This window comes from Neovison vison, chromosome 3 (assembly GCF_020171115.1).
Source record: "Neovison vison isolate M4711 chromosome 3, ASM_NN_V1, whole genome shotgun sequence".
Lineage (NCBI taxonomy): Eukaryota > Metazoa > Chordata > Mammalia > Carnivora > Mustelidae > Neogale > Neogale vison.
Window position 1 is genome coordinate 111,166,137 of NC_058093.1, and position 25,279 is coordinate 111,191,415.

Sequence of the window (25,279 nt, forward strand, 5' to 3'; positions counted from 1 at the left end):
ATCAGAGCACATCAGATGTAAGTGTCATTAGCCCCACTGTGACGTGAAAAAATTTGGAGGCAAAGTCACTTAGTAAAGTTGCAAGTGCTGAGTCAGAAATGAGAAGCCATGTCTGCCACATTTCAAATCCTGTTTTTTGGTGTTTTTTTTTTTAAGATTTTATTTATTTATTTGACAGAGAGAGACACAGCAAGAGAGGGAAAGCAAGCAGGGGCATTAGGAGAGAGAGAAGCAGGCTTCCTGTTGAGCAGGGAACCTGATGTGGGGCTTGATCCCAGGACCCTGGGATCATGACCTGAACCAAAGGCAGATGCTTAACGACTGAGCCACCCAGGTGTCCCCAAATCCTGTTCTTTCTTTGCTCATGAAATTGTTCTGGGGATTAAATGAGATGAAATACGTAGCATTCATAGCAGAAGTTTGGCAAATATAATTACCATTCTTGTTCTCCCTTATTCATCACAGCAACATACCCCAAATCTCTCCCTTCTCTTAGTCAAAGAGAATAAAAGCCACAACAAAGTGTCTAAGGAAGAAACTGGCTCTTCTCTTAGAGGGCCCCAGGCCTCAGCTGGGAAGAGCTGGAGATGCAAATTTTTTTAGTTCAGGTTCACACCAACAACTTACACATGAAGGGAAAGGGCTGTGACCCCAAGAGGGCTCTCTGAATATTAGTAATTCACTCTCTACTTGCTGGGAGATACTAATTTCCTGATGTTCTGATGGGAATTGTTGGAAATTCATTCAGGAACTCCATGTCCCCTTTCCTTGTGTCTCAGGGCCTCCAGCAAGAGCCGCATCAAGCTGAGCAGTAACACCAGACACTTGGGTTTTCTAGGGACACTGGATTACAAAGGATGGGTGCCAAAGAGACTGAACTAGTAACATCTCCCTCACAGCAGAGATTGAGGGCCAGACAGTCCTCATTCAACTTCTAGCTGTCCCTGAGTACCTGTGTGAACTTGAATAGTTACCTCACCTCTCTGGTCCTCAGTTTCCATTTCTGTAAAATGAAGAAGAAGGAAAAGGGGGGAAAAGACTAAAACAGGGCACCTGGGTGGCTCAGTGTGTTAAGCCTCTGCCTTCAGCTCAGGTCATGATCTCAGGGTCCTGGGATCGAGTCCCGCATCGGGTTCTCTGCTAAGTGGGGAGACTGTTTCCTCCTCTCTCTGTGCCTGCCTCTCTGTCTACTTGTGATCTCTCTGTGTCAAATAAATAAATAAATTCTTTAAAAAAAAAAAAGACTAAAACAAGGTACCATCCACCCTGTAAGGGTGCTGTGACATAGCAATACCCTCATATAGGAGGACCCAACATAGCACCAGTTCTGGCCCATTCTAGGTGCTCAGAGGATTTTTACTGCCTGTACATTCTTATGCCTGCTGGGATGTGTTTCTCTGGGAAGTCATTAAATCTACAAAAGCATCAGAACCACCCAGGCTAACTTACATGCTCTGCAAGATTCAAGCCAACCCCATCCTGACATCTCTGGGTTTTCTATTTATTCTCTCTCTCTCTCTATCTCCTTTCCTTCCTCCCATGCCCCAACCCTTACTTTGAAGCTTTCTCACTTTTCTTAACCATAGTCCATACAGCTGGACTTTCAGACCTGTCACCAACACATGAGATTATGCTTATGGTCACTTCAAACGATCCCAGACCACTTGGTGTTCTTGCTGGGTTTCTCTGCTGTCCCTCTTCTCTTAAAGATACTGTTAGAAAGCATCCAGAGGCAGGTTATTCTGAAACCTTAAGATCTACCCCAAGATGAGGTACCACTTTAAGTTAGGGGCCTAGGCTGCAGTTCTGGGTCTAACCTGAGTCCACAACCTCACTGACCCTGGGTGCTGTTTTCTACCTGGCATGTTGAGAGCCAGCCTTTAGCAAAGTCTAGACAGAAGAGGTCCTAGCACCTTAGTCCTAGCAGGAAGCATTGAGTCTCCTCTCTCTCAGCTTTCAAACCTCCTCATTTATGGATTCTTCTCAAGATCTCTGTGTCCCTGGGAAAGGGGAGAGGCTCCTGGCCATGGCTGCACAGTTTGTTTTCACTGATCTCTCAGGACCCCACCCTCCCCATTCCTACCCCCATGCTCCTCATTACTCGCAGCTTGCAGGAGCCTTAACCAACCAAACCCCTGCTTCCTCTATCCTCTCCTCTTAAAATATGCAGAGCCACAGTTTGGTTTTCTTAAAAGCTTCCAACTTGCCAATCAGTTAAGTTAAGCCATGTTTCTGCGCTAATGAGAAAGAACCAGAAAAAGGCCCAAGGAGAAAATATTTGCAATACACATGAAAAAGTGTTGTTGTCTTCTGTGTATAAAGATCTCAAATAAATCAATAAGAAAAACATTAACCACCCTTCTGAATGAGAAACAGCATGAACAAAATATTCACCCAAAAGAACATGCAATTTCTAAATAAGCATATGACAGTACATTGAATCCCACTAGTAATCAAGAAAAACAAAGTCAAATAATTACATATTTCCCATCTACAGAATTATCAATATTTAAAATCTAATGCTTGATTCTGGCAAGAGGCTCTGAGATGAACACTTGGTTGGGGAGAATATAAATTGTTACAGCCACAACTCATGAATGTATCAGAAGCCTGAAACATAGTCTCATAACCTTTGATCCAGTTTTTCCATTACTGGAATATAAACTAAGGTAAAAATATGAAAGGCATATATTTATGTTCATATGGTTTATCATAGCAAAGAAAAGGAAGCAACTTAGTAATTAAAACAAATTAAAGAGCTTTTGTACTTTTATATGGGAAAATGGTCATGGTATAATGTTTGGTAGTGAAAACTCAGCGCTTAAAATCACATATTCAGTAACATCTCAGAGGTATAAAGCAAATGTCCACAAGTGTGTAAGAGACTAGAAAAAAATGTACCTGAATATTCTAGATATTATGAGCAGTTGACAGAGTTTGGGATTTTTTTTTTTTTCACATTTCCGTCACTTAAAAAAAAAAAATCTATCACTTTGATACAGGGCAAAACTTTTAATTAGAGATTTTATAAGATCCAAAGAAAATCTGTCTGCCTCTGTGTGTAAGAGCTCACAGACAGGGATTGCAGTAGGGCCCCTTCAAGAAGGAACAAGCACTGAGTATGTGTTTGTTTAGGTGTGGATAAAGTGGGCAGGGATGCCCCTCTCATGGGTAACCCTTGCTGGATGTAAATTCTGGGAAGGAAGTAGAAATTCCCATCTGGGACTCCATCACACCCTGTCACTCTGTGGGGACCTCAGTAGCTTACACCAGCTACATCCTGCACATATTACTGAGGCTGCTGGAACTGAGTCCCAGCCCTGGCTGCACTTCCTCAGACAAATTCTTGTCACTGCTCCCAACCTCCATTTTCTCAGTTTTAAAATGGGCCTTTGGCAATATACTCTTTGATGGTATTTATGGGAATTAAATGAGCTAACAGTTTTATTGTTATAAGATATAGCTGAGTTCTTGCTACTCCATTAATAAGTATCCAACACAGGAAGAAACACTGCATTTCTGTGACTTAACATCAGCCTTTTACCATATAATCTAATTTTTCATATACTTATTTTGCCTTCTTAAAATGTGTCTCATTTCCTTAAAATTGAACACTTCAATGGTTAAATCTTCTAAAATATCAAATGTTTCCCTACAAGCTAAACAACCACTCACCATTAAACCCTATTTATCTTCTTTTCAGAATGTCTTTGGATCCTTACTATAAGCGTGCCCATCAAGGGAAGGGGACCAATCTCTCCAATAACTTAAACTTAATATCTTTGAGCTATTTGCTGAGTGAGACGTTGTATTATCGCATTATTTTTTTAAAGGCTTTATTTATTTATGACAGAGAGAGATAGCGAGAGAGGGAACACAAGCAAGGGGGGGATCGGGAGAGGGAGAAGCAGGCTCCTCACTGAGCAGGGAACCCGATATGGGGCTCGATTCCAGGACCCTCGGATCATGACCTGAGCTGAAGGCAGACTCTTAACCGACTGAGCCACCCAGGTACTCCTCACATTATTATCTAATGTCTTAGTCACAACAACCTAACTTTGCAGGTTGTTCCAGTTTCACAGATGAAAAAAACTGAGGCTCAGAGAAGTTAAATAAAATGCCAACAGTCAGCCCCATGGAAGGCAGTGAAGACTCAAACCGAGATGGAGTCGTAAAGCCCTGGTTCCTTGCCAGCCCATGATCCAGCACATCCTCCATTTATGGCTGAATCCGAGAAACTTTAATTGTATAATAAATGCTACTTTGTTTTTGTATCTGACCTTATCGTTTATGGAATTTTCTACCTTTCCTTAGTTAGTTGTTTGGCTTCCTCCTTGTAAGGAATTCTTGTTATATTCTGGCGTTTTTAACCCAACCTACCATGAGAAATGACATAAGTAGACATCTTATGATTATATCTAAAAGCCAGTTGCCTGTCAGTGAGCCTTGAGAAGTCTTCCCAAAACTGAGGTGCAATAACCCGGAGACATGTCCTTTGGTTACCTATTGGCTCTTTTGGCTTCCTTCCAGCTCCCCAGTTGCATTTCAGATAATTGAAGTTGTTTAATTTATGAATTCTGAAATAGGAGATACTATTAGCCAACATGGATCTATAAGTACTACAAAACAAAATGCTGAACTGTTGCTAGTTTCTAGTAAATGCCTCCTCTGTCCCACTGTTATCTTATAGACATTGCTTCTGCAAAACTCTGGAATTCAAGTGTTCTTGTTCCCATTTTCTAAGCGAAGAAATGGAGACTCAAAAGTTTCCACACCTGGTCAAGAGTGTTCTGTGAATAGTTTCCTTCACATCAACATGGATATGTCCATCCTGGAAATTTCACTAAATATTGACAAGCAGTGTCAATTTCTTCATTAACTAACTAAAGAGAATTATGAACACTTGCCCACTGCGTCAAACAGGCAGTCCTGATAATAATGCCTGGAGTTGGCCCAGCCCACACAGAATTGGGAAAGTTGTCTGTGCTGCACACCTCCAGGGGGCAACCTTACATTGCCTTCAACCTGGATGGTATACCCAAGGGCACACACCTTGTGCAGACATCTGGAATGCAGCCCTGGGACTCCAGCAGAGCAATCTTAATGGGAGAAGCCAGGAGGGTGTCAGCAGTTCACTGGAGGACTGTCAAGTAAACAATGAAAAGCCCCACAGGAGGGACCAGCCATCAGACATGAGAAGTGCAGGGTGTCTCTTGGGTCTGAGATTTCAAACAGGGGTGCCATGGTCTCAAATTCCCTGCCCTTCTTTCTGGCATGGAGAGGGAAGAGATAAAATGCTACATATAACATAGCATTCTTTCTGGGTGATGTAGGTAGACTCCATTTAACTGACCAGAGTGTCAAAATCGGCTTCAAATTTTTATTTGCCTAAGTGAAGACTTTACAAACTCTACTATGTCTGGAAGCCTCAGACAGAAGTGATCCAAATAAATCACATGGTCTTTGTCCAAGCAATCCCTTTTTCTAGGAATCGTTTTCAAACACTAGCCCAGGGACTGGGACAGCACCCTTCAGGGGCTAGCCATGCAGGGATTTCCCAGGCCACTTAAGGACCCTCAGCGATGAGAGACCACCCTGTTCTGGAGTGGCCGAGCAGCCAGCCAAGATTCAAATAAGTCTGCCCCTATTTAGTCACCGGCCCTGACAGTGCTGGGACAGGCCCTCTTGTCACATCTGGGAGTTCATCAGTCCACACACAGGGGAATTCACCACAACCTCTGAGTCTGGTAACTACAGATGGAAACAGAAACGTAGTCAGAAAAATGTGATTCTTGCGCAGGAAAGTTGGAACAGAGAAGAGTTCAGACGTGGGCGGGAGTGTGTGTTTAAAAAAAAAAAAAGAAAGAAAGAAAGAAACTAAGAAAGAAAAGGGTGGAAACCCCACCAGCCAAGTCTGCAGAAAAAAAAATAAATGAAGTCTGCCTATCTCGGGCCGGAGCCCCTCCCCTCGGCCCGCGCCAGAGGAGCGTGACACAGGTGCCGCTTCCTCCCCGCCGCTGAGGGTCAGGAGCCGGCCGGCGCGACCCTCGCCACCACTCCGCTGTCACTTCGGCCCCTGGTCCCGCCGGCGCCCCGCACCCGTCGGCGATGAACAGCGTCAATGGCACGTCGCGGCCCAGCCCTGGTGAGTACCCGCCGCCCGTGGGGGTCCGCTGCTTCGCGGGGTCCCCGGGACCCCACTCCTGGCCGGGCCCACGGGGGCCAGGAGCTCGGGCTCAGAGACGGGGCCGCAGCCTGACCCCGGGAATCGCCGGGTAGCGCCCCGAGCCCCCGAGCCCGGCCCGGCTCTGCGCGCCCTGGGGCCTGGAGAGGCCGCCCGGCCACCCCGCCCGGCGCGCCGCCGGCTCTCTATGTCTTTGCGCGGTGGCCGCCGAGTCTGTGCCGCAGGAACTGGCCCCTAGACTAGTAAGTGAAGGACCTTCTGGGAGGGAGAGGACGTCGTATGCTCTTTGCTCTGCGGCCCAGGACGCGGGGGCGGATTCGGAGTAAACTTCAGTAAACTCCGCCGATGCCCTGACTCACTCTCTGGGCGCGGCGAGGGACGCACACATGGCGGAGGCATCAGCTCGCCTTGACCTTTTGGGGGGTTGTAATTCCTCTTTCTTTTTAAGACGGCACATGCTTTCCTGCTGACGGGAAATCCTATACCCTGAGCTTCTTTGTGAGGATGTTGGGAAACTTTGTCAGGCCTCCCCACGCCCTCCTCGGCCAGTGGGCTTCTGCAATCAAAAAAAAAAAAAAAAAAACCAACTAAAATTTCCTTTTTAAAACAGTGAATGTTTATCCCTTCTATCCCCACCCTGGCTAGATCTGGTCCTTAGAAACTGTCAGAGGGGAGACATTCTGAGTCTATAGTGTAATCACGTTAGGTAATTAATATAATAATAATATGGGTACTAGAGACACTCGTTTACAAGTCTTTTAAATCTAGGTGGTTGTGTGGCCTCACCAGGGGACCTTGAGCATAGTGGACTGTGGCTAGGTGCATGTGTTTGCTTGCCCACGCTTGTGCCGGTGAGGGTACTCAGAGAGTCTGGGTGCTGCGGGAGGACGAGAGTCCTGGAGTGAGGGCCCCACTGCCTGCTGTGGGATCAGATGTGCCACCCATTAGCCAGGTGCCTGTGGCAAGCTAGCCTCTCTTAGCTCCAGCTTGATCATCTGCAAAATGGGAATAATAGGGTATTCTTCCTTGGGTTGTAAGAATTAAGAGCTTGTAAATAGTTCAGCATAGAGATTGACACATACTAAGAGCTCGAGAAATGTCAGGCATTTTTCTTTTCATTTTACACTAGACTGGGTCCGGAAGCTCAGGTGCATTAGTGCTTGCATGTATGTTTCTGTGAGTGTGTGGGAGTCAGACACCTGTGTACTTAGTATGTGTGTGTCTGGGCCAGGTTGAAAGGCAAAGCCACTGTAATCATTCCGGTAGAGGCGCTGAGGAAGTGCAGGCCTGCGGCCATTACCCTGGCTGGAGAGGACAGGCTTGTTCACCAGGAACACTACCCCTGCCCCCTCTCTCTAGCAGTTCTCTAGGATTCAAGTTTCAGACCTTGACCAATGGCTGCAGACACTTCCCTTCCAGAGCTCACAGGGATGCGGCCCTTACTTGCATACCATTCTAGATTACCCTTAGGATTTGATTTACAGCAGGCTCTATGCTATAAGGATTTGATTTACAGCAGGCTCTATGCTAATTCAGGCAGGATGTGTCTATATCCGGTCTCAGTTTCTATCACTGCTTCTCAGAAGCAGAGGTTGGAATAGAGAAGACCCTCTGCTCCTGCCCAATCAGTCCTGCCCTACCCCTCTGGTCTCAGCCAACTCCCGTAAGTCTGAATGCCCCAGGTACTGCAAATGAGTCATGTGCAGAAATCTACTGCCTTGCCCTTGGATGGAAGGGGTCAACGCTCAGTGAGGAGATAGTCAGGTTTGTCAACTTTATATAGATTTCACTGCGTCTGGCAGAAGCTGAAAGGATTACATTAAGTGCCAAATGAAATTCCATCTCAACCATTGCTCAACCCCTCCAGATATCCACAGCAGTAGGAGTCACATGGCATTGGCACCATCAGCAGCTGGACCTTTCCAAGGGTGCCCATGGTTGGGCAATAATTTCTGGGGACTTGCAGTGCACCTTGGGAAACAGAGGGGTATAGGATAAGAGGCATTCTGTGTTTGCAGTGGAAGCACATCAACCCATCTACAATGAGAAGGAAGAGATAGCAGAGGGAGGTGGCAAGCCATATCAGTTTTCCTCTTTTGGATGGCAGATATAGGTACATATTTCAAATGGCCTTTTGCAGCCACATCCAAAACACCTTCCAGAGACTGTGTGAGTACAATGGACCCAACAAGTACAAACTAAAAACAAATCTGTACAATGAATCAAGAGTTAATAATAGGAAAGAAAATGATACCATCCCACTTTGAGATCAATTTATGGATTTATGAGAAGCCTTCTAGAACTATTGTATGTATGTACAATTATTTTTTGTTTTACAAAATGAAGCTTCTTTTATATATTCTACTTCAACTTCCTTTTTTCATAAGAATATATGCTGAAGATCAGAATTTTTCATCATATATAGACTAACTCATTCTTCTCAGGGCTGTATGCATATGAATTGCATGAATAAATAAATGAATTAATTATTTCATTTAAGCAGTTCCTTCACCAATGGACATTTAGATTGTGGACAGTCATTATTTGTTGTTGTTGTTTTGTTTTGTTTTGTTTTTTTAACCAGACACAGTGCTGTCATTATAACCCTTTAAGTAGGGTTTATGTATTTACATATATATGTGTAAATATATGTGTTTGTATATGATTAGGATAAATATACACACACAGATTTAATTTCTGGGCCAAAGAGTGTGAACATTTAAAATGTTGGTAGCTACTAAAAAACTGCCCTCTAAAAGGTCACATGAATCTCTAACACCCACCGGTAGCCAATGGAAGTCATTCTTTCTTTACACCCTCATCACATTGTGCAGTTTACATCTTAGCAAATCGGGTAAGTAAAACATGTTGTCACTTCTGAATGTGCCTCTGTAATTATAAGTGAGGTTGTGCATGGTTTTTGCTTGTTTGTTTGTTTTTTAAAGATATTATTTATCTGTTTGAGAGAGAAAGAGCACAAGCAGGAGGAGGAGGAGAGGGAGAGGGACAAGCAAGCTCCACACTGGGGACTGGGGCTCCATCTTAGGATCCTGAGATCATGACCTGAGCTGAAATCAAGCGTCAGACGCTTAACTGACGGAGCCACCCAAGTGCTTCCCCACCTTTTTAAAGATTGTATTTATTTATCTGAGAGAGAGAGGAGGTTGGGCATGTTTTTATACCTCCACAACGTATTGTATTTCTTCTTCTGAGAAGTACCTGTTCTTGGCCTTTCCTCCAAGGCCTCCCCACCGCCAGGGAAGAAGTTTATGAGGTGTCCTCTCTCGTATAGTGACCTGGAGGCAGAGCAGGGCTTGAGCCCCACAGTCAGAGCTGAGTTTGGACTCACCTCCAACACTTGCAGGCTTTGAGGAGGCACACAATATGTCAAAGCCTCAGTTTTCTCATCTGAAAGTGGGAATAGTAACAGCTACTTCCCAGGAGTCATGTGACGAACAAGAGAATAAGAGCTTGGCATCCTGCCCAGGAATAGTGGTATCTGTGGCTGTTGTTGTTAACAGAATTTATCAAAGCAAACCTGGCCTGCGGGTGTTCCTAATCTCTAGAGTCTCCCTCACAGACAGCTGCTGTTTTTGCTTTTGATAATATAACAAGAATATCAATACTTAGATGCCAAACACTTTAGTAAGGCCTTGCGTGGGTCACCTCTCCTCAGCCTGGTCCCATGGGCCTTTTCTTAACTATTTTGCATAGGAAACACTGGAGGCTCAGAGGATGGCTTACCCCAGCATTCCCAGGCACTGCGGGCACAGGGCTGTGGACATAGGCTGTCAGACCCCAGAGCCAACAGAGGCCAGCCGAGGGGGACTTAGGGTGCATATGGACAGGACATTTTGCCACCCGACACCATGGGGGCTGTGCCTAGGAAACTGCACCGTAGCTTTGCACACAGAGGACCTGTGTGTGGCACAGATCCTCAGAAACTAACAACCACCCGACGGCTCTTCAGCCAGGCCTGTGTTCTGACCTCAGTGTACCACTGCCCATGGTTTTGTAGTTGGGCCTGACCCATACCAGGTCATCGGCTGCCCTTCATCATGCCTTCCACAGCCTGCTAGGGCGGTCCTCTAGAACCTTCTCTTATGCCTTTCCTGATGCCCAGGATGGCTCTGCTTCTCCAGCTTCACCTCCAGTGCTCTCTGGGTGGTCCTGCCCACACATATGCAAGCACATGTACACACGCATGTTCACACCCACACACACCGCCTGCCTCACTCCTGCTCATCCCCTAAGACCTGAGTTATTCCCCCAAAGCTCCCTGGGCCTCCCTGCACACCTGAAAACCACTCACCACGGCCCTAAGGACACTGCAGCACCAACAAATTCCTGGAGTTGTCACTTTCCTGGAAATTCTGACCTCCCAAGGGACTCCATCACCCCACATGCCCCCTCCTTGGGGTCTGGCACAGAGAGGTGAACGCTCCTAGGCCTGTGTCCATTCCATACGCTGGAAACCCCTTTTAAAAATCATACACTCAGTAGCTGTGTCCAGAACTTGGCACATACATGGAGGTCAGTGAATAATAAGCTAAAATGGACAGAAAGTCAAAATGAAACAAACTCTGAAATCAGGGCTGCTGGCCCTACCACTCACTACCTTGCTCTCTCCCACTCCCCTACTGATTCTTATTTCATATTCTCCCCCAGAGATCACCATGTAATCTTGTGAACTTACGAGGGAGTGCTGGCTCCTGCCCTTCATTATTAGGTATTTTCGTTTTTGTACATTCTTCCAGTATAAATAGTGAGCAAAATCATAGCATGTCACATGCTGATGAGAGCAGGTTTCCTCTTGTGCCAGCAGGAGCCGAGTCCAAGACATGGGGTTCTATCACAGGCTGGTGGGCTCAGCAGGGCCCTTGCATGACTCCCAGAGAACATGCAGGGTTGTCACACCCCACATCTTGTTGCTCAGGCTACAAGAGCAGAGTAGGACTTATGACCCACCTGCCTAGCACTGTGCCCTGCCCTTTCTCCTGACCTGACATCTTCACCACCTCTCATTAGTGACTCTGAGATTGACCGACTCGCTGGAGGCTCAGTGTGGACAACTCTGAGAGTTAGAAATTCCAAGGGGACTGGGTCATAGCAGATCCCCCTGATACTGTGAGATTCACCTCCTAGAGCTCAACCTCGTTCCCACAGTATTTATCAGAGGAAAATCCCCTCAAACTTCCAGCAGGAGAAGGAAAATGGATGCATCTTGAAATAGACCAGAGCACCTGTTCTGAACCAGGCCTGCCTCAGTGGAAGCTGCAGTTGACACTTGGACAACTGTGAACCCTGTGGGTCCACTTATGTGTGGATTTTTTTTTTTTTTAAGATTTTATTTATTTATTTGACAGACAGAAATCACAAGTTGGCGGAGAGGCAGGCAGAGAGAGAGAGGAGGAAGCAGGCTCCCCGCTGAGCAGAGAGCCTGATGCGGGGCTCTATCCCAGAACCCTGGGATCATGACCTGAGCCGAAGGCAGAGGCCCTAACCCACTGAGCCACCCAGGTGCCCCTATATGTGGATTTTTTTAAATAAATACAGCACAGTGCTGTAATTGTATTTTCTCTTACTTACGATTTTCTTAATAACATTTTCTTTGCTTCAGCATACTTCATTATAAGAAAACAGCATATAATATATATAACATACAAAATACGTTGATAGACTATTTATATCGCTGGTAAGTCTTCTGGTCCACAGCAGGCTATTAGTGAAGTTTTGGGATTAGTCACAAGTTACACATGGATTTTCAGCTGTTGGGGAGGAAGGGGGCTAGCACCTCTAACGCCCTACATTGTTCAAAGTCAATTGAGTTAACCAGAGCCTAATCTGTTCGTGTGTAATCAGAACCTGTCTCACCTGGAGGAAGGGGTTTACCCAACTCCAGTCCATCCTGTCCCACCTAAGGGGTGAAAAAAAAAGAATAGAAACCCTCATGAATTCATAGCCCAGAAGCACAGGTTCATGGAAAGACAGACCTGCTCATAGGGTTACGGGACGCCTCCCCTCCCCGCCTCCCTTCCCCGCCACCCCGCCCCGCCACATCACTGCAGTTCCTTTTACCCACTACATCATGTCTAGCTGTCAACAAAATTCTGAGGCACGCTACAAGGCAAAAAATACAATTTGAAGAGACAGAGCAAGCATCAGAACCTGCCACGGCAGGGAATTACCAGGCTGGAAATTTCAAATAACTACGATTAATAGCTAGTTAAGATACTGTATTATATTCTCTATTGTTTCTGTTCTCTAGCAAAGTCCTTCTGTAGTTAAATCCACACCTTCTTTTTATTATTGTCAAAACATTGTGGGCGACATACTATTGGGGGCTAAGTGGACATACTCCAGACCCTTTCCAGGTCCCTAAGGGGGAAACCGGCCCTTCAGGGTACTCACGGGGGCAGACCCTGGGCACGACTACCAAGTCATCTTACTGCACACTTCATAGCTGGAGGCCTTCTACTTCCATTTCGAATGTGAAGCTCTGGCTAGCAGATCACTTGTAGAGAGCACAAACAGCCAGAGCCCCTTGCTCCTTCTTCTCCTACAGACAGTGCACATTTTTAAGAGGGGTTCAAGTGTGTAGCTGCGACCCAATTCCAGGCCCCAGCACTGTCATTTCTCCCCCTTGGGAAAATTCTCCCCTGGAATGGATAAACCTCACATCTTAGCTATGGGCATATATAATCTCACCAGAGTCTTAAGGTGAAGGACATTATGGTTAGCTAAATCAAAACCAGATAATGTAGTCATGTCTGCCTGCCTTTTCTTTTGGGCCCCAGGCTGTGATTTTTATATTCACCCGGCAGCAAAGTCCACTGGCTATGAAATTGTGCTTTTTCTTTAGAGGCTCACCAAATGCTAAAACCATGCACACCACCTTCAACAACCACAGGCTTCATATTCAGGTTCCCCTTTCTACTTTTTAAAAACCATTGAGCTGAGGCACCTGGGTGGCTCAGTGGGTTAAAGCCTCTGCCTTCGACTCAGGTCATGATCTCAGGGTTTTGGGATTGAGCCCCACATCCAGCTCTCTGCTCAGCAGGGAGCCTGTTTCCCCCTCTCTCTCTGCCTGCCTCTCTGCCTACTTGTGATCTCTGTCTGTCAAATAAATAAATAAAATTTTTAAAAAATTAAGCTAAAAAAAAAAGCAACCATTTAGCTCAAATTCACTTTGCACCAATTTGCTAGTGATGAAGACATCAGATGAAGAGATTTACAATTCAAAGATTTGGGTGTGGGTCTGAACCCATTCTGACCTGCCGATGGCCTTGAACATGGTGCCAGGCCTCCTGCATCTCAGCTCATCCTCCAGGGCAGAGCTGACTTTGTCCCATGTAGTAATGCAGGACCCCACTCTCAGAGGACCCCACATGTTCTCTGTTAATGCTCTGCAATCACTGTCCTGAAATTCTTAATTTTTGTAAAGGAGCCCCTGTTTTAATTTTGTACTGAGTCCCATAAATTCTACAGCTAGTCTTGATCCACTAAATGGGGATAATAATCATTTCTGCCTCAGGGGTTTGTTCTGAGGAAAAAATGGATTATTCTAGATAAAATTCCTAGTATAGTGCCTGGTACATGTTCATCTCTGCCACTTACTGAGTACGAAGTGAATGCTGGCTCACTCCCGCTGCCAAGTCCCTGTCCCTGTTTGCTGAGCATAGCACCCAAGGATGGGATGACACAGTCTGCCCAGATCTGGAGAGCTAGGGCAAGGCAAGCTGCTCCCTTCTGAGCAGTGAGCACCGTCCCTAATACATGGGCTTCTTCATGCTTCTAGGGTACGGTGAGGGGGCAAGGAGACAGCCCAGAGAACACACAAAGGCCACTGTAACTTCTCACACCAGCCGTGGCTCCAGCAAACTTTTTACCCTTTGCAGTGAGTTTCCTTACATGGTACTTGGGGGGACATCCTTGTTCCCCTAGACTTATCTGAACACCAGCCTCATCTGAACACTGGGGGCTCAGCTGTCTTGTTCTCCATGGGGAAGCTCAGGCTCTTTAAAAACACTGAATGAGTGAGTGAAGGAATGCATGAAAGAATGAGTGAATGTGGAGGTCCAACTAATGCAAGCCAAGCCTGTCTGCACAGAGTACTATGGGTCTCCATATTCACATCCCCTACCTACCCCACACCACCCAGTGGCCTCAGAGCCCCTCTTGGCTCATCGCACGGGCCTGTCCCCATCCTACCCCGCACTCCTTGTTCACGCTGACCTGTGTACGCATGGAGCCCCCTACCTGGTTCACCCAGCACCTTTCAGTGCCTTCCTTCCTGGGTCACTTCTTTCCTTTCCTCATGTTCCTGTTCATCCAGGTTGACAGCATAGACTCTGCCAGGTGCTTCTCAAAGCTTGGAGTCCCCTCTCTCCTGGAAGGACTCCCTCTACCCCTCTTTTCCAGCCTACACCCCATGCCTGAACTCCTGCTGAAAATGTGGACTTTGCTTCCTCCAGTCACACCCTGAGACTGACTTGTCATGTAAATTGCTCTCCTTCAGCTTCTACCAAAATTCTCATTTTAGTGAATTAATTTCATCTATGGCTGAAAATCCTGAGTAATCTTTTTTTTTTTAAATTTCATAATCTCTTTTCTTTTCCTTTTGTACAAATTCTGTAAATTAACCTGACCCACTCTCCCTTGTGGTGACTATCTCCCTGACTCAAAGGGTAGAAAGTAGGCTTCATGTCCCATAAGTTATCTCATTTTACCCTCTAGCTGCCCTATGGGAGGTATTTTTATCTCTGTTTTGCATATGATGATACCAAAACCCTAGAGGCAACCAACGTGACTTGCAGAGAGCCACAGCCGGCCCCTCACACGCATGCTCATGGGTACTGGGGTTTTTCTAGGAAGGGCTCAGCCAGGTCTAACTTGCACGGTAGGCAAGTAGTTAGGACCCATCGTGCTCTTAGAGATACCAAAAAATGTGTGTGTCTTTTAAAATCAAAAGGAACAACAACAACAACAACAAAACTCAAACTTTTTAAACATTACATTTGTCTTTAGACCAATCCCGCTATAAAATAAGACTTTTAATATTTTGGGGGAGAAGGGATCCATGAAGCACCCAGGCCCAGGAAGGTCACACAGCATCCCTGCCTGGCTCAGTGCACCAGAGGCCAAGAGGCTGGGTACCTGCTGGTCCCTGCATGGCCATTCTCCCTACTGGACTCTGTTCTGTTGCCAGCACACTGACCACCTTTCATGGCTGCCCTACCTGGAATCCTCACACTCCCCCAGCAGTCCTGCATAATCCTGCCAAGCCCCCTGGGGTGGCCAGCTGCCAGGGCTGTTTTTGAGCCTGCCCTTTACCTCTGGCCTCAGGAGATTCCATCAAAGTAAATGCTTGTGGGGAGCCAGGACTCACTCATTCACGCTCTCTCTCCCTCTCTCTCTCTTTCTCTTACTCTCTTGGCTTTTTTTAAGCCATGTAATTAAGTTGATCTTCATTTAAAATTTAAAAAAAAAAAAGGTGGGAGGAGGCGCCTGGGTGGCCCAGTAGGTTAAAGCCTCTGCTTTCAGCTAGGGTCATGGTCTCGGCGTCCTGGGATTGAGCATCGGGCTCTGTGCTCGGAGGGGAGCCTGCTTCCCCCTCTCTTTCTGCCTGCCTCTCTGCCTACTTGTGATCTCTGTCAAATAGATAAATGAGATCTATTAAGAAAAAAAAAATTAAAAAGAAAACAGGTTTTCTTTGTCCTGTTTCATTATTATAGAAACAATTTGTGTTCACTATCAAATTATATGTACAAGACCAAGAGGAAAGGGGTAGGAAGATTCTCTCTAGAGCAGAGGCGACTTTGAGACACTCGTGGGGCATCCAGGTGACAGCTGGAAGGCAGTTTGGTAGAGAGATCTGGGCAAAGATAAGGACCAAGGAAGGGGGGCCGCCAGGGGCTGAGAGTGGGGGCGTGAGGAGTCTCCTGGGGCTGCATGGATCTCTCCAGATGGTGTGGATCTTCACACAGGCACAAGGGATGGGTGGCGAAGAGCAGTTGTGAGTGCCCATTCTGTCCTACTCCATACTCACTGAGGATATACGTGGTACCTGGTTTTCATCCTGGAGACGTTGCACCAGTGCAGATACTATTAATTCCAGTTTAGAAATATGGAAAATGAGGTTCAAGAGATGGTGTCCCCAGGCCCTCACTGTATACCACTGGCACGGTCCTGCTTTGAGTTAGGTGTGTATCCCTCCACCTGTGGGATGCAGCACCCCCCATGCTGGGAGGAGGCTGCCCATGACCCCGTGCCCTTCTGCTCTGCCCTATGCAGCCCTGAGGTTACTCTCCTGCCTCGGAAGAAAAGACCTTTCTTTACCCACCCACCCCAGGCCACTTGTGCTCAGCTCTACCCTCCTCTGCCAGCCCACAACTGCTGGCCCAGCAGCTGCTAATGAAATGCCCATAGTGGCACACAAGGGCAGGGTTGTGCCTGTGAGAGCCCTGCCTGCCAAGGCTCACCCACACACAGGTCTCGCTTTCCCCTGGGGAAGCAGTGGGCAGCTGCCTCTCAGGTTCACTGCAAGGACACTGGAGACAATAAAGACCCCACCAATTCCCAGACAATTGCTGGAATGCCTCCACCACACAACCACCCCTGGGCTAGCAGCTTTGTCTTTTGTTCAGAGATTTCAAGCCACAGGACCATTACTGCATTGTGTGTTACAGTTTGCTAGGTCCTTTCAAATCCATTTCCCATCTTCATTCAAGAGAGACTACTCTCCCTCTTTGAGAGAAAATAAAGTAAAGCTCAGAGAAGCTACGTGACTTCATAAGAATTCAAGCAGCCAGGGGTAGTAGGTAGAGCAAGATTGGGACACAGGTCTCTGATTCCTCTGGGAGTGCACTCTTTGTCCCACAGAAACTCATTCTTCAGGTTCTTAAGTCGGGGACAGGATGAGGGTGATGCTGAGATGCTGATGCTGGGCCTGTAGGGTCACCAAAAAAAAGAAACCGACACTGGCGCTACATTCTCCTGTACCTTCCCATACACGTACACACATACACACACACACACGCACACGCACACACGCACACATGCACACACGCACATGTCCATGCACAGGTGCGCACAGCATGCATGCACAAATGCCCTTTACCACTTGCTCTCAGCCCTCAGCAACAGACTGGTGTCACCGCTAGGTTCAAGGCAAGGAGGAGCTCTCGGGTCCTAGTTTGGCCTGGGGCAGGGTGAACAGACACTTAGTCTTTGGGCCCTACCGACCTCACAGAGAGAGCTGAAAACAAATGTGAGACGTGCTGCCTACAGCATCTCTGGCCTCGGGCATCCTTTTGAAATTTTTCCTATGCTACCAGTTTTCAGACACAGCTCCCATCTCTTTGCCTCAGTCTGGTTTCTCTGCAGAACACCTGACTATCTATCGGCAGCTTTGCTTCTCAAAGCCTCCTCTGTCTGTGATCTCATCTGAAGTCAATGAAATGTTCGGGCCAGATCCCCTTAACCACCCTCTTCATGGGACACACAGGTTGAAAGAAGTCCACAAAGTTGTTTTGGTGATTTGGGGTTTGGGCTCAGCATTGCCTCTTTCCATGCCTTCCCCCCTTGAGCCCACTCAGAGTCTATGAACAAAGACAACAATCTATTAGTCAGTCCATTAATAAAATCCACCTTCCCTCTGGCAGGTTATTGATGCAGCACCTGCATGTACCGGATTCAGGGCTGGTTTCCAGATTTGAGCCCTATACATGCCCCTCTTCACTCCCAGCCTATTACATCATTTGGGGTCCCTTTGTAAATTCCAAGTCTTCAGGGACCCCTTGGGAAGCAGGTGACACAAGCCATGGGCCCTTGGCCTTCTATCCACTTCTGGTGAATCCAGTCCAGAGCACTCCTCCAGATTACCATAATTCAATCTGATGCACTTTGATTTTGATCCAATGAGCACCACCTGTGTACAAGGGACCACACAGGAGATACAGGGGACACAGAACCTCTCTTCAAAAGATCTTCAGCCTAGTTGGGAAGCAAGACCCAAGAACTGCAGAGGGCAAAAGAATTAAAAATACCCTTCAGGCCACTGGCCACGCCAGGTTCAGCTGCATGCAGCTCTGCAGGTCCCCTCTGGAATAAAGGTCATGTATCCCTGAAACTCCAAAAGAAGTGGCTTTTCATCTAGGGTCTCCCCCCCAAACACACACAAACACACACACACACACACACACACACACACACAGTGATGTCACAGCTACAAATCTCCATTGCAATTATTTTCAGCAGAAATGACACTTCCACAAAATAAATTCTTAGATGAAGTTTGGAAATATAAAAGTGATAAAAGCCTACCTGATGTAGTCAAGTTGAGGATGAGAGGCAGGTGACCACACTCCAGAGGCTCCTTGTGATGGTTTACTCTTAAGTTATCGCTGGACACCAAGGGCTTCGTGTAACCCAGTCTGTGAACTCCTTCCTACCTGGTGCTTGGTGCTTAAGACAGAATGGTTCATTGATATCCAGTCACTGTTGGTTATCAATGATACCTGGGAGCCTGGATTTCAGGATCCTTCAGTTGTAGACATTTCCATTCCATGAAGCCATAAAATGTTCTCACTGTGGCTAAATGTTTGCCTAAAGCCAAACTGTAATGTATGCCCAGGTGTCAATCACTCTACCAATTAGTTCCCTGAGGATATCTTATCACATGTCAGAACCCAACGCTCAGACTCCATGAAGAAAATCTGAGAAGTAGGAAAGGAAACTACACAGAAGAGTTGATTATGAAAGCAATTTATACACAAATTTTTACTCAATACCATATACATTCCTGATTCATCAATAGAAATATTCATCTTCCTCATCTGTCCTAGGGTTTAAGGAAGAGACAAATAAAGTATAAGATAAGATCTATGTCCTCAAACCATTGTTGGGCTTCTTGGAGCAGCAAGACACACTACATAACAGAAAAAAAAAAAAAAAAAAAGCAACAATCCTCCTAAGGAGACATTTCTTATCACACGAATTCAGGTTGCAGATCAAATTGCCTATGTCTTGCGATCATTCACTGAACAAGCTAAATAGATATCTAGCTATCTAAAGAATAACTTAATATAATTCCCCAAATGTAAATTATAACCAAATATTACCTAATATTGGTAGGTAATATTAAATTGTGGTAAATTTCTACTTAGCTAGATATAATTTTATCTTGGATTAAGATTTTATGCTTGAAGAAATAAGCTGTCAGTGATCAATGTCGATTGTTGAGAATGCTCTAACTTTGGGGAATGACTTCAGTAAAGACAAATGGAAAGACATAAAAAGGAAAAATACTGTGTAAATGTACAGGGTACACACGGTACGCAGGGTGATCTGGTCTATCTGAAGAGCTGAGCCAATGTTTGCTGGTCATACTTATCAGTAGCCAGGGTCCCTCACTGTGAGGGGGTTGCTGTGGGTGGCACCTCCATCTTCAGGACACAGGACATTGCTTTGAGTGGCAGGGCTGTGATTTGAGCTGGGGGTGTCCAACCCTAGGCTGTCTTTTAACCCCTGCACACCACCACCATTCATAGGTGCAGAATAGAAGGAGTTTCCAAGGAGAACAAAGTTTTCTTTCACAGGAGGAGGGAAAGAATGTTGGTTCAAATGGGCTTTTTAAGTCCATTTCCTTGTATTAGGCTCTGGTAATTACCCCTAGGACATTTCCTATTTAAGAAGTATGTAGCTTCCAGGGCTCCTCCGTGGCTCAGTCATTAACCGTCTTGTACGTCTGCCTTTGGCTCGGGTCATGGTCCCGGGGTCCTGGGAATGTGCCCCATACAGGCTCCCTGCTCCGCAGGAAGCCTGCTTCTCCCTCTCCAGCTCCCCTGTGTTTGTGTTCCCTCTCTCGCTATCTCCTTGTCATAAATAAATGAAATCTTAAAAAAAAAAAAAAAAAGAATCATGGAGCTTCCGAAAAGAACTTTTGGAACATGCTGCTTTTAAAGGACTTATTTGAGTGAAATGATATTTGTCACTCACTGAGAAAACAAACAATGCTGGAAAAAGTCAAAATCCATTTTGGAGGACAAAGGAGGACAGAATCCACAGTTTTCCTTCAAAGTTCAGACACCCTGAGGCTGTGTTTCCCATTCAAGAGCACTTCTGGGCCATTTATTTCCTGAGGCTTTGGTCTCCGCCTGCCTATTTTCACTGTTCTTTCTTCCCTCTGTTTCCAGGGTGGTGCTTTGGGGATAAGCCAATGCTGAAGTTGCACCACGTTGGAGGCACAATTATCTGAGTTCCTGGCCTTATCTTGCCCTCCTTGTCCAGGGGCTGTGGGAACAGAAGTCTGACTGTCTGGGCAGATAAAAGGCTGACCTCTCACTATTCTGCCTCCTGCCTCCAAGGTCCCCCATGGTTCTCCTTTGAGCTCCCGTGAGAGGGTCCTCCCCAAGGGGGATGAGTGTAGGGTGGCATTCTCCTCCACCTCAAATTGTGGTATCTCCTTCTGAGCCACTTGTGCCTCCCTCAGGGATGCTTAGACTGTAGCAGCATATTTCCCAGACCACTTCTGGCCTCCCTGCACCAAGCCCTTACACGGTAACGAGCTGTGGCCATTTATCCTATTCTGGGACCCAAGGCCCCAAGGGCTCAGGATTCCCCAGGAAGTCCCTCTGTGACAGGGCCTGGACAATCAGTGTAATTGGCCAGAGAAGGTACACAGAGCCAAGACAGCGAGGCCCAGCCCACTGCTCTCACTGGCACAGATGGATTTGACCCTATGCAAGGTTTAACTCAGAGGCAGGACCCCACCCCTCCTTGCTACCTCACCAGCTACTGTTGTCTCCACTGCTAAGCTCTGAGGACAACCTCAGGATAGTCATCTCACCCTTTTGGGCCTCTGTGCCCCTGATGCTTGTGTACTCAGCACCCCACAGTATGTCCAGGATCCAATGAGCCCCACGTGCCACCAGACTGGTAATCTGTAGAAAGTGACCAGGGGAGTGGACGGCTTGCCTGCATTCCAACACTTGTGCATTGCACAGGTAAGATTTCAGGCCTCCAGTGTGACAGACCTGGGTTCAAGGTGCAGCTCGGCCATTCAGTGGCTTCCTCCCTGTGGGAGAAAATGAGAAGATTATAGGAAAAGGTCCAGGCTTAGCACGGGGAAAATATTTAGTAAATATTATTCTGAGCAGGAAGAGAGAGACTCAGTGGTATAGAGACTTAAACCAGGGGTCTGCAAACTGAGGCCCACACCTCAAATCCAGTCTGCCATCTGTTTTTTTAAATAAAGTTTTATTGGAACACAGCTGCACTCATTCATTTGTCTATGACTGGTTTTTGTAACAGAGACCATATGGCCCTCAAAGCCTACACTATTTACCATGTGGCCCTTTATCAAAAAAGTTTCTTGACTCCTGACTTAAACCAACAGGAGAATCTCTAATGGCTCAACTTCCAGGCCTAGAGCCCATGTGGGACCCATAGCCTCTCTCTGGGGATACCACCACTCCTGAGGAATAAGAAGCCATGGAGGAAAGATTTGCAGTCAAGATCAAGAACCAGACATCAACCAGGGAGGCCTGCCTGGGCCAGACTATGGATACACAAAGTGTCTTTGTTCCCATCACTTGATCTGCTAGTGTCCAGGCCACCAAGGAGAGGACTCCTCTTGTAGTCTTCACTGTCTCTTGTCTTCTAGCCACCCGTCTGTCAGTACAGGCCCTAGGGGCTCTGTTACTACCCTGCAGAAAATCCTCATCTCAACATGACAGGGGTGGGAGGAAAGGCAACACACAGGCTCCCTCTGGGATTACAGCTACGAGGCCTGCCAGCTTACCTCCCAAGTTCAGAAAACCGTGCTTCTCACCCACTGCCCAGGTAAGGAAGAGGGGTAACTCTCCACATGACAGGTGTTGGGCCAGGTGCATTGCCCAGACCTTAATGAAACCTCTTACCCCTCAAGAGGTTATTACCTCTCTTTTCAGATTTGGAGCTGGATACTCAGAAGTGTGTCTGCATTTGACCAGTTATAAAATGGTGGATCTGAATTCAGTCTTAGGGTCCCTGAGTATACATCCATGTTCTTTGCCTATGCCACCACCACCAGTTGGCTGGTAGGCCATGAATCACATTCCATGACCATAAATTGAGGACCAACTGTGTGAGGTTTTGGGGATATGACAATGAACAAACTAGCAGTGATCACAAAAAGGAACTTAAATTCTGTGGGGTTTGGACAGATAGATACTAGACGTATGGGGATAATGCTCAATACATCAGATAGTGCCAAGTGCTAGAGAAGACAATCAAGTCAAAAAAGGAGATAAGGAAGGCCAGGGATGAGGGAGGTACCATTTTATTTAATTTTGTTTTGTTTTGTTACATAAACTAACTCCTTTATTGTAGGCCAGCAGTGTTTCAAATGGTGGAACTTCTACTGGTCTTTCAACTCTTTCATCTTCTTTCTTTGTTTTGTTTTGTTTTGTTTTTAAGATAATTATTTATTTATTTGAGAGAGAGTGAGAAGGGGAGAGCACAAGCAGGCGAGAGAGAGAGAGAGAGAGAACAGGCTCCCCACTGAGCAGGGAACTTGATGTGGGGCTTGATCCCAGGACCCCAGGATCACAACCCCAACTGAAGATTTAACCAACTGAGCTACCCAGGCACCCCACTTCTTCAGTCCTGATGGCAGACTTTACTGTGACAGCAGAAATGGGATTATAGGTCCAGGCACCACCAGCCATAGATTCCATGCAGGAGCCACAATGCCAGAACCCACAGCTTGCCTTTTCATCAAGGTGACACCTTGCCACAGAAAGAGTAAGTGTACATGGCATACCAGCTCATTTCAGTCTTCTTTTTCCTGAGGGAAGCTCCATAAAGGGTCCTATGTTTACCCACGATTCCGACAGTCTTGGAAGGTTTAGCCATGTTGCAGCAAACTAGGTCTGAACCCAGAGATGTGAGGGAGATGAGGGAGATATCATTTTAGAGAGCATGGCCAAAGAAGTCTTCATTGGGAGAGATAATGTTTGAGAATGACCTAAAGGAAGCCAGGGAGTCAAAAAGGAATATCTGAGAGAGTACAAAATAAGCAGAGAGCATAGCAGGTACAAAGGCCCTGAGGTAGGAGGAGACCTGGCCTGATCAAGGAACACTGAGGAGGCAGTGTGACTAGAAGAGAATGGTGGAAAATAGTAAGAAAGAGACAAAGACCAACAGGGGAGATAGCAGAAAGACAATGGGACTATCTCCCAGCACCTGTTGTGGAATTCCACAATCCTCCCAAGTTTGGGGACCTCCAAACCTCCTGGTAGAACACTTCTGCCCTTGAGAGAGGAACCCTTGAGCATTCAGCTAATGCTCCAGCAAAAGACTAAGAGCGAAGACCTGGAGCCACGGCATCCGGTGAGAATGAGTGGGAGGGGAGAAGAAGCTAGGGAATTCCGGAGGAGTGCCTGAAATGCAGGGGAATGGGAGACGTGGGGTACTGTACTACCAAGACCCCCCATTTGTCCTCAGCTGTCCTGAGAGATGCTTTAGTTGGGTGCACAGGTGTGTGTACACACAGAGGCCAGATTCCAGAAGCCTTTCTGATATTGCTAGTTGCATCTTCTGGGTCTGAAGGTTTTCTGCAAGGACTAAGTGTGAGTGCAGGGCCCAGAGCCCCAAGTACCTGCAGTTCACAGGGAAGCTGGGAGCAAAAGGATGTGAATCAGCCCCTCACCTGCAGCTCTGGGTACATGGAAGCTCTGTGGGTACCGACCCGGCAGAGAGCACAGAGCAGCAACCTTCTCCCCTGCGGTGGAGGGTCTGGCCTAGAAGGGGGTGAAGAGAGAACATGAAAGAGTGTGGACAAAGGAGGTCCACCCTGCTGTTCCTGATGTTCAAGCTGCCACCTTGCTGGGGAAGGAGGTCCTCATGCCATATTCAGCCTCACCTCGTTTTCACTGGCAGAATGAAAGCACAGACCAGAAATGCAGGCTCCTTCTCCTAGAAATCAGAGAACTGAAAGACCAGCTCAGGCTCAGACAGCTTAGGTTAGAGCCCAGGATTCCACCACCTCAGGCTCTCCCCCCACCACCCCACCACTCATATGCAAGATAGAAATTGATGCAATTCTCTCCGTAGGCCAACCACACTAATAGTCAGGGTCATAAGCATGGGAAAGATGTTAAGAGGTTTTTGCACCTGCTTTATATTTGCACACTTTTCTGTTTAGTCTGATAAGCAGTCCAAACAGCAATTCAGTTAAGTGACCAAAGCCACTTAAACACATACACACAAATTCATCCTGTGTGCCTCCTCCACTCAGAGAATATGATCCCAGCACGAGAATCCAGTTTCTACAGGAGTGACTGGCTTCTCACCTCCACCTGAGGGCCCTGTTGGAAATCACGCCCCCTGAGCAACCGTTTGTGCTTGGAATCACTGGCACAGAGCAAAGCCATTCACACTTCCTATCTCACTCTGTCCTCACCCAGCCTGGTACAGTGGAGGAGGGAGGGGTGGACAGGACATTAGCATTTATCGAACTCTCTCTGTGCCTGGGTGCCAGGGAGGCTGTTCATGTGCCCACCGGGAAGGACGGCACTATTACACACCTGCCTAGATGAGGAACTTAGGATTCTCACACAGCTCAGTATCCTGAGTGTTCCTGGGGTAGATGTAAAGTCTGTCTCAAGGGCACACCCATAGCACATGGTGGAGTCCGCACTAGGATTCAGGTATAACTTGATCACACAACCTCTGCAACTCGCCAGGTTCATGGGTAGGCAGGCAGTGCACCCCTGTCTATGACACCATGTGTTTTATGTGCCACAGTTCTAAGGGGGAAAATGCTTCAAGCTTACATACTCCCTGCTCCCCCCAATACACATGCACATACACACAGACATCCAAGTCAGGAGAGCTGCAAGGCAGCACGCACCCTTACTGGACTCAGGTCTTTGTAAGCTTCAGACCCAGTGGGCATAAGGTTCCCCACTCACTCTTACATAGGGAAGGCTGGGGTTCCTTGTCCTGAGCCCCTCTCCATTTGTACCAGTAAGGCCCAGACTCACAGGCAGGTAGCCAGCTTGACTGTGTCTGAGTGCAAGGACATTCTATTTCTTCCCCGGCTTTTTCCTT

General features: G+C 46.9%; 1 protein-coding gene across 1 annotated transcript in view; it reads left to right on the forward strand.

Annotated features, from left to right (window-relative positions):
• The first annotated feature begins 5,413 nt into the window (after positions 1–5,413).
• Positions 5,414–25,279, forward strand: part of GYPC (glycophorin C (Gerbich blood group)) — a 44,236-nt gene continuing 24,370 nt past the window's right edge. Inside the window, exon 1 of the mRNA XM_044242677.1 lies at positions 5,414–6,145. Coding sequence (XP_044098612.1) covers positions 6,109–6,145 — 37 coding nt within the window. The 5' untranslated portion in view covers positions 5,414–6,108. The remainder of the gene's footprint in view (positions 6,146–25,279) is intronic.